Consider the following 10497-nt stretch of genomic DNA (forward strand, 5'->3'; position numbering starts at 1 on the left):
TTCATGGTATCGGGCCTTTGGTGTAGGCTATATGCCAGCACACGTCTCTTTTCCAGTTAATCAAAAATTACACCTAGTCGTACCGAAAAGTAGTTGATATTTTTTAGTAACTATACGAATTTTTTGACGTCACAGTAACGATTCAACGTTTAGAATACGACCCGCGGCCTGTCATTGGAGTAGACCTGAATAAGACGAAAGTTTGCTTTACTCAAATTAATTGTCGCAATCGCTTGGAATGTATTTATCACAATATGACGTAACTCTGTGATCTCTGATGACCAGGTTTTTTTAAGGTTTGGTTTGGGTGACCGCTAAGTAGTTTTAAGAGACCGCAAGTGTTTCATTTAAATACCAAAAAGTTGCAAGTCCAAAATTTGGAAAACCGCTGGAGAAATTTGGGGGACACCCTAAAAAAAACACTGCTGATGACTGTCAAGCGTTGCGGTACAAAAAATTTTAACCCCTAGTAATAAGGAGGAAATGCCAAACAACGTATCGATTTAATTTCATTTTTGAGAAATCATTGCAACACAGATTTTATTTAGGAAAAAAACTATTGCAGTATAAAGCTAAAAAACGAAAGATAAACAATAATAAGTTATAACAATCTTCCTATCGTCAAGGTCTATCCATCTTTTCAAAAGCAGAAGGATATGGTAATGTTTTCTGAAGGTATAGATTTAGTCCCTTTATAGCCATCACGGAGGAAAAACTAAAATAAACATAAATATAAGAATAAAAAATAAAATTTGAACATCCGCTGATATTACTTTAGTGGCTTAACTAAACCCAAGCCTATGTAAAAAAAACGATGTTTCACTTTATAGAGCAGTATTTGTAAATTTTGGCAGGCCATTATTTAATCCTTGAATATTAAATTGATTATTCGCTCAATTCAATAGATAACAATTTATTGTTATTTTGTTATTATTAATATTTCTTGCATTATGGTTTTTAATAGATTAGATAGCGCAGGGGGTCGCAACCACTCATAAAAACATTTATCTGATTACTGTTTTCAAGACTAGAATTGCCCTTAAAACGTTTTATACCTGTTGTAATCGATGACATCATTCAAACAATAAAATTTTGTTGGCTCTAAGGCTTTTAAAGCGGCCTCGTTTGCCTTGTAGTCATTTCCGATTGAGAAATACCGTTGATCACTTGAATACTAAAAATAAAACGTAATAATTTAACTTATTTATTTCGTCCTATTTCGCTCTCGTAAAACAAAATCTACTAACTGTTTTTGCATATGTATTGCTTCCGGCGCTTTATAGTTCGGGGTTTAAATATTAATCTTATAAAAATTCATGAATTATAATGTTTACCAAATATTCTGTTTAAAGTACTTGTAAAAGTTGGCACTAGTAGAAGTAAAAACTTGAATAAGATTAAAAAATAAGTAGTTGTATTGTTATATTAGCGTCAAATTAACAACCTGTATTTCTTTCGTTGGTAGACCCTCGTACACCAGAAAAGAAAAGTACGAGAGTGGGACTTGGACATCGTCTGAACATCGAAACTTATGTGAAGAAGTGGCGTCGTAGAAGGTTTTCAGTTTTTCTTGCAATCGTGTCATGATCGAGCTATGGGCCAAAGAGGCGAAGTTATTAACCAGGGACGCTGGGAGCGGTTTTAGAAGGGGCACGAGCAAATTGTATTCCAATTATTTGATAGTTAATGTACGACTTCAGACAATGTCATGTATTTTTTCTACAACGTGAGCAGGCGGGACAAAATGGTGAGAAGGGGTTTACGACTTACGAAGGTTAAAAGGTAGCGAACATCTAAACTTACTAAAGTCATTTTATAATCAACTGTCAAACATGTTGCTGCGGTAAATATTATTATTATTAAGGCAACAACTCAGACTCTCTTATTTTTTATATGAATAATTAGTACGTCAGAACTGTAGAGTTTCTTACTATACTTTCACTTTTTTCTCTTTTTACATCGTTTAACGCAAAAACAAACACGCTGCCAACAAAGTGCATCGAGTGCTCTTACCGGTTGATTAGGTGCGGAACATGCGCCATTTGTCGTCGAACGTCAAACTTCAAGTAAGTTTTGAACAAGTAGGCGACATAACGCACAGAATCAAAATATGTATTATCTAACCTTCAACAAAAAATATTTTATTCAGTTTTCATGTTGTGTCAAACATACGAGCCAAAAACAAGCATTAAACATAAAAAGTAGTACTTACAGACAGGCTGCATCTATTAACCACATCATATGTCTTACTGTTTTTTTGTATCCGATAATACTTCCTGTTTGAATTTTGCTTTATTAATCAAGTCAAGGTGTGGAATTGGGTCCGACGAGTAAATCTTATAACCCATATCCATTGTGTAGAAATCAGCCAAAGTAATCTAAACAATATTAGTTTATCACCATTGAAATTTATGGAGCTTTTTCAGAGAGATTTAACATCATGCTGAGGTGTTTGTTAGAATATAGGCAGTGTTGGGACTCAAGTTGTTCGCATCAGTTCGTTCAAGAATAAAAGCTGGAAAACCGTTTTTTAAAAGTAAAAAAACTTACTTCTGATCTTTACCCATTATTTAGCTTCTTATATTCATTCAAAACGCATTTAAAACGATTCTGCTGCAAACGACTTTTTCTAGACTAGATTTGCTTGATTACCATATTCCGCCTATAACCCTAAAACCTACACGAGTAGAAATACACAACGAAGGACAAACCTGACAAAATGCTTAACGTATTTTAAATAAGGCTTTGAATATAATCACAATTTTAAGAATACTGGTACATAAAATAAATCATTTTTGTGAGTTTACACCTCGAAGAAAACTTCTAAAATTTTGTTTATAAGAAATCTGCAGATAAACCGCACGGGTAAACATATAAAACTATTCGCATTAAAGCATAACAAATCGTAACTTTACGTACCGGAGCTCCCAAGATTATGTCGTCGTTGAAGTATAGAAACTCTTGGCTGAGTCCAGGAATCTTATGCAAATGAACCTCTATCGCTGGTGAACTGAAAGTGGGCAGATGCGAAGCATTTCCAAATATCTCGGAGTGAAAGATCTATTTAAAAATGGTACATATAACTGTATAACGACAGCAAACCCATTTGATATTACTAACCATCGATACAAGTACATCAAATTAGTGCGGATTACAAGGAAACTATTGGCCTACCCCTATCATTATTACACGGATTTTTTATTAACACTTATCGTTAATCCTCGAACTTTTTAGGCTTGCGGTAAAATATCACATATATTCATAATTAAATAAAAATTTCTATTGTTGGCAGGTTAAGTGATTTTTTAACCAGGCGAGCACACAATTTTCTTGAAATCGATTATTTTCCTATATAACAAAAAGTTTGGCGCCAAACTTTAGAATATCTCGAGGCACACAGTTTGAGTTTGCATTTCTTATTATCTAAAAGCTTTTGTACACCTCGGTAATGGAAAGCTTTTGATATTGCAAGACATCATTTTTGTACTGGGTGTTTGGCCTACAAGCTGACATGTTTTGTATTTTATATTAATTTCGATAAAACGTTTTTCTTACACTAAATGTGAGAGAATCCTATAAGCTACATAAATATCAATTTAACTAACTATAATGCTATAGTACTGGCGTTTGGTATGTATTTATACAGCTTCATTTAAATCTGATTAAAAAGTGTAAGTTTTTGCTCTTTTTCCCACCATTTTGACTTTTGGGTTGCTTGTGTTCAACCAGCATGGAACCTGTCCGTTTGTGACAATATAAATGTTGCGGATCCAAGGGGCGTACATTTCGAGGGACCTCAATGAGTATCTGTGTAGTGTAATGTATATACTTATTTAAATAATAACGCAGTTTTACACTTGAATAAATACGTTGTAGCCTATAGTTAAACTACCTTGTGTTAAACTTGATAAATTTAGGATCATAATAAAAAATCATTTGTTTTTCCACATTTGCTTAACCTGCCAAAGAGTGTTAACCTTAGTGAGCATTCCGACGGCGATAATATATTAAGACATTAAAATACTTGCACACATGTTTTATAATAAAACTGACCTCAGGACTCCGTTGTCAAAAAACCTCTGGCCTCGTATGTCTATTCCGTTGTTTACTGATGATGTAAGAGTAATATTTATTGATCGTTGAAATTCCGGGTCGGAACCGTTTACCTGTGATCAAAGTGGATGCAGGGTTTGTTCGAAAAATGGTAAAATATCTATATCACTATTTTAAAATCACAAAAATATAAATAACGTATAGTTACGTGCTGAGTGTTATTTCCGTTTTTAAAGGCATTTTCCATTATGTGGACAAAATAAAGAAAAATAAATAATTCTTTGCTCATGCGCACAGCGCTCAAATTTCGTCAGACAAAAACAAAAAAATCGGGGAATCCCTCATTGTGTAACATATAATCGCACACGTTTTAGCATTTTTGTAGCTGAAAAACTACTCATGATTAAAACCCAAAACAAAAAGAGAAAAATATATCTAAATAGAGTATATAAATTTATCTTTACGTTCAAAGAAAGAAAAAAATTTGACGTCATCACAAAAATTGGAAGGGGTGATTTTTTTTCGTTGCCTTTAAAGCAATTATACACCTACTTGCCAAACCCAATATTTTTACAACTGCTTTGATGAACGGTATAACAATAAATCCAAATACCTTTTATAAAATTCATTTTTTTAAATATACAGAATTCGAACTACCTTGACATACATGTAGTATTTTTTTGTTTTTACGAGAATTGCCACTTGAGTGCTTTCTGTGAATGGGCCAAAACAATAATTAGTATATTCCAATTAGTATACTTCCCAGTAACATTTTTTAAGATAGCCTAAGACGCAACACGACCCTTTGTTTGGAATGATTTTACCGGAAAACCACAACATGATTATAATAAAGGCTATTTTAACTTAATTATAAGAAGCGCAAAACTTAACACATTCGTTCCACTGTTTATAACATAGGGTGTAAAAAATTAATGCAAAGTTTAGTAGATGTAAGCTTTTGTTTTAGATTATTTATATTACAAACACATGGCGCATAAAAATTTGCAATTAGCTATTGTCGAAATTTTCTTTAAAACTGTTCAATCTGGCCAGCTGAACACTTACAACAGCAGGAGAGGCGTTTGTGGCACAATTGTGCGACAACAAAATGTCACGTCGAAATTTGCGCACATTTTAAAGATCTTTCAAAATTTTGCGGATGTTTTTTTTCCAGAATGTTTGCATTGCAAAATGTGCTTTAGAGTTAGAAGAGTCGAAGAAAGAATTGGTGAAAGAGTTGTAGGAAGAGTAAAAATCCGGTAAAGAGTCAGAGAAAGAGAAAAAAGGGGAAAAAAGAGAAAAATGGGGAAGAATAGTTTGATTAAGAGTTTAATGCCCACACGATCAAAAATTTGCGCGAATTTGTGCAAAAAGCTCGCATTACTGTAGCCGAAAATACGTACAATTATATATATTAGGTTGTTTAAGGTTTGATATATATAACAATCGCACAAGGCGCAATGCCTACAGGGGAAGGCATGTAACAATTTTAAATTATACAATTAAGGTTCTTAAAACCTAATGGTAATTCTATACCTTTAAAGATATTTTATTCTGAACAAATTTTTAAGTAACATTAGTATAAAGCAAAAGATTTAAAAAACAAAGTACACATTTCATTTTGATTGCGCCATGTGACTTATAAACGCCAAAAGTAAACACCGTCATTTCGAGCTATATTTTATTATTGTTTATGTGCTGTATGTGTCACGTATCCTTTTGATTGACGTTTTGCCAATGCAAGACGAATAAACGCAATTTTGTTTGTGATTAGAGTGGGTTTTAGCCGCATATTCGCGAAATTGTTTGCACGAGGAACAACAAGGGTTTTTAAGAATAATTGTTTTACAGAGTAATATTGTTATGTTCTTCTATTTAAAAGTTTTCCATGCATCCCAGCTAAAATCCTGATGTCCTAGTTTGCACTAGCCCGAAAAAAGCACTCTCCTACTCCTACACCAGCCCGAAACGCTCTAACAACGCTAACTTTATAGTAAATAAATATGATTAACATTTAACTTACCCACGTGTAAACTACGTCAATATCGTTATGGATTTCATGCGTTTTGATCTTCATTGCGCCAAATATTCTGCTCTTCATGTTTGGAAACTGCAAATAAAGAAACTTCTAATCTATTCAGACGTCATTATAACTCAAATTTTAAACTAAATTTACCTTAAGAAACCTTTTATAGTTTCCATACTCTACGGAACCAATCCAGATGTTTAGTATTACAAGGACAATCAGCAAGGCAATTACACATCGTTTCCAACGCAGCATCGTCATTCAGAACACCGTCCGAAACGACAGACGTTTGAGTGTGTCGCACATTTCAGTTAAATTTGACACCACTCTAAAGACTGGAACACGAGGTTGAATAGGGGTTAGCACTAAGAACATAACATAAAGACACGGTGTATTATATTTTCTATATTTAATTACCCTAGTAATCTGACAAAAACAATAAATATAATCTCTGTGTAAATGTTAACTCAGGTTTGTAAGAACTTCGTGACTGTCATAGCAAAAAGAGATGTAACACTTTCGTAATAAAGGAATCTCTTACAAACAGCAAGATGTAATAAATAGATTCTTGCTTTCGTTTTTTTATAATGTAGACTGTTTAGTTAAAACGATTTCGTCAAAACAGCTTTAACCCTAGTTACATGTCAGCTAGCATTTTACAGACTGTTCAGTTAAAACATTTATAGTCAAAACAGCTTTAACAGTTAGTTACAAGTCAGCTATCATTTTGCCATTCAAAATCACCAATTTCGCTAAAACTTATACAGAATAGTTGCGACTAGTTCGTTTCATGTTTACTGGCCTGCAATTCAGTGGTGAATCGACTACCTAAAAAGCGAAAAACAGAACAGGCACCACAGTAAAGTGTGCGACTGTGCGTACTGTGCGTGCTGTGCACCCTGCGGCACAAGTGCGTACTTAAGCGAACTTTTTGTTTTCACGGCAGCGCATTCTCTCAATAAGACTGGAACTGAAATCTCAGGGAATAAGTTTTACCTTTACAAACAATGCACCAGTCGAAATAATTCACGTTTCACTCGTCTGCTGATCAGAACTTACGAAGCGCATTGAATTAAAAGCGCTTTACCATCAGTGCTGGTTTAAAATAATGACAAAGACGTGACGGAAAAACGTGTCTCCATTTTGGCAAGTTTTTCAGTCTAAAAACAATGGAAATGACTCATCAGGGTGGTTTACAAATTTAAGTATTAAACGTCTGTTGACAAGTTTAAAACATACAAGGCGAAGGCTGAAGCTCGCAGTGTTTCGAAAAAATAAACATTAAAAAAAGCTGTATTACCTATATTCATTCAAAATATTGAAAAATATGTTTTAGGAGGGAAAACGCAAACATTTTGTAATAACAGAACGTACACATGCTGCGTGGGCTGCTATGGTCATAAATACTTGTTTTACGTGTCAAAAGCTGATTTATTGAACACTCTAAACATCATTTCCTATTTTAATTAATTATCTTCTCTACAACAGTAAAACACTCACCCTGCAAATTGACCAAGCTATTACCATCCGCATTTCAGACATTTTGAACCTGTACGAATAGGAATTATTTGATATTTTTTACCAAAGAATTCTTTCAGCCATTTCAAGATTTGTCAAAACCTTGTTTTTTAATGTTACTGAAAAAGTATTTGGCAAACTTTGGCTCTTTATGAACTGGTTCTAAGCACTGTAATTTTCAACATAACAAAGTGTTGTTCTAGCACTCCAATATACGCTTCTGATATATTTAAGGTTTCGAGCAAGCATTGTCGTGATTTGTTCAGTCGTAGTATTTCATCCTATTTGTGAAGATGATACAAGTTTGTTTGTTTTAAAAATTAAACTGATAATAAGACAATGATGCACACCATTTTTTTTAACGGCTATTAAAAGTTTCGTTTATTGTTGTTTTTTGTACACACACAGAGCTCTAAAAGTAAAAGCTCCTCACAACTTGTTTGCCAAAATAAGTTTAATAAATGGCATTGTATCGAGAAATGTGTTTACGCGCCTACAGGTTTTAGCCTTCCTTTGTACCAGCGGTCGCCAACCTTTTTTGCACTGCGGACCGGTGTAAAACTGAAATTTTGTCGCGAACCGGCCTTAAAAAAAAGAGTCCAGTAAATAAAATTTATTACAACTTTTTCATTGCAAAATTTAAGCTTGTTTTGCCACAAAAAGATGCTCCCATCTAGGAATTATTGAACTTAACGAAACCCGTGGACGGCATTTGTCCCGCCAAGCTATTTAACCCAGTCTACGGCTCATTTCAATAAAACTTTTAGGCATTTACTTTTTTTCTTAAATTACACTTATATACCATTAAATTACACTCGAATATCATTATTACCTATCCTAGACTTACCAGCTTGTCAAAATAAGGATATTTGAAATTTATTTACTAAAAAGTCCACACTTTTGTATTTTATATAATAATGTGTTTTAGATCCGTTTTTTGACCAGGCCCTACACGACACTTTCTATAGTTACGCAATACAAGTATCAAAATAATAAATCATTTTATTATGGGACATTTTTTATAAACGTTGTTTGCATGAATTATTCTATTGCACTTTGGGGTGAGAACGCTTGAACATTAAAAAAACTTGATAGGCTAATTTAGCTTTAGCCCACTGTTCGATATATTGTCAGTACCGTACTAGGAGTTAGATTTTGCAATAAAAATATGCATTTTTGGATGTTGCGAACGTGCTATGTAACTCATATGGCCACAGCATAGTATCACCACTCATGAGAGCTTAATACTATGATTTTTTATATTACCAATCAACCATGGAGTATATCTAAACGAAAGTTAATGTGTTTTGAACATAAATCTGGCAATATTGCTACGAACCGGTAACAAACTCTTTCAGCGGTTGCCGACCGCTGCACTAAACTAAAAGCTTTTACCGATTTAAACCGAATCAACACAAACGTTATACCGTAACGTTACGTCATCACTTAAATTTTTAATGGCCCTAAAAAACATCCTGGATATGGGTGGTCGGACGCAATTAATCTACCTCACTTTTTGGGAAGCAAAAACGAATATGCCTCAAACGTATATTCAGTAGTTCGCCATGAAAATATTTAAAACGTTTGTTTAAGAAGTATACAACCTGGCTATAGGAAACAGCATATGTTATTAGTAGCCTACAGGGCGATTATTTTTTCTCCTACGACTGAGAACTTTCATTCTAAAAATATTTTTTTCGACAAAATTTCACACTATTAGAATTACAATAATGAAAACAACACATTGTTGCATAAAGTACTGCATTAGCGTTTTGGCGTATAGTCTGTCACATGCTTTTATAGTTTACTGACAACTGGTGGAACACAAATTAGTTATTTTTTCGGGTTTATACATAACATGAAATATCAAAACCAACCAACTACAAAAATGCCAGAAAAATAGACATTGGTTAGTTCAGAACATTGTTGAACAAACGGTTTAGTTAAAATACAAGGACAAAATATACTCCAGGTTACTACGGAGCTATGAGAAAAACACACTGTAACGAACCATAATAACTTAAAACAAGATTAGTTGTTTTAATTTTTCGTAACTAGACCAAATCTTTTCAAATATTTAATACCACATGCTCGCGTAATACCTTATAATGCTAAAATGTTGTTGGATATAATTTGATAATAAAATATGAAACTGAGCGACGATTTCAAAGACAGTTAGTTTTTTTAACGCTTTTAGGCACTTTGTAGACGATTTGACTTGAAATAGGTTTGACAAATTCTAACCATATTTTGACAAAATTTGACATCGTTCCTAATTGAAAACCAAAAAACCTTTACATTATTATTGGCACTACAGCTTTGAGCATTTCGCAATATAGCCTTATGCTTGTTGCTAAATGTAGGTCGACAAATCAACTCCTCATAGCCAATTAAGACTTCCCTGATTTGAATTACTTTGCGTATCGAGTTAAAAGTTTATATTCGCGCTTCGCACCATATCCTCTTTGCAATGTGGCATAGAATTGTAGGCAACACCACTCCAACTCGAAAGCTAACACACAAATCTTGGTTGTATGCTAAAGGCGTTATGCAGTTCTATCATTTTGAGGTACAGGTATTTGTCAATTAACCCGAATAATTGGTTATTTTTTCGTGCGACAGCTTTGCTGCCATATCCTTGAATACATTTAAACCCGATTCCAGTTGCACATTTCCGAATTCAACAGGAAACAAAAGGTTTCTTAAGATTACTTGTTTTATGACGTCACACTTTGTAAAAAAAAAAAAAGATAACACAACCTTAAATCTGCATGCTTACTAAAAAACATTTGCTCAGTAGAAAAATGCCGTAGAGGGAACACTGATCGAAAAGATAACGACCCTTTCAGATCAAAACATTGCCATAAACATTTGCCATGCCATCATGGAAGTTTGAGTCG

At 33.7% G+C, this 10497-nt stretch overlaps 1 protein-coding gene across 1 annotated transcript; it reads right to left on the reverse strand.

The window, feature by feature from the left end:
- Positions 1–484: 484 nt before the first annotated feature.
- On the reverse strand, positions 485–6432 carry LOC146164091 (uncharacterized). Its single transcript, XM_083382424.1, has 10 exons — positions 6230–6432; positions 6077–6163; positions 4054–4166; positions 3696–3807; positions 2920–3060; positions 2251–2378; positions 2014–2124; positions 1445–1592; positions 1056–1174; positions 485–715 (listed from the first exon to the last, which is right to left on the reverse strand). The coding sequence occupies exons 1-10, from the start codon at positions 6338–6340 to the stop codon at positions 622–624; spliced, it is 1164 nt and encodes a 387-aa protein (XP_083238550.1). The 5' UTR covers positions 6341–6432; the 3' UTR covers positions 485–621.
- Positions 6433–10497: the final 4065 nt, after the last annotated feature.

This window comes from Ascidiella aspersa, chromosome 2 (genome assembly GCF_963924565.1).
Source record: "Ascidiella aspersa chromosome 2, kaAscAspe10.2, whole genome shotgun sequence".
Classification (NCBI taxonomy): Eukaryota; Metazoa; Chordata; class Ascidiacea; order Phlebobranchia; family Ascidiidae; genus Ascidiella; species Ascidiella aspersa.

What these genes read in the sequence shown, in the direction of transcription:
- LOC146164091 (XM_083382424.1), bottom strand. Translation starts at nt 6,340, where the DNA reads ATGACGATGCTGCGTTGGAAACGATGTGTAATTGCCTTGCTGATTGTC. An exon ending in TTTGACAACGGAGTCCTGAG is followed by an intron (nt 3,808 to 4,053) that starts GTCAGTTTTATT and finishes TACACTACACAG; the next exon opens with ATACTCATTGAGGTCCCTCG. An exon ending in GTTCCGCACCTAATCAACCG is followed by an intron (nt 1,593 to 2,013) that starts GTAAGAGCACTC and finishes TTTGGCCCATAG; the next exon opens with CTCGATCATGACACGATTGC.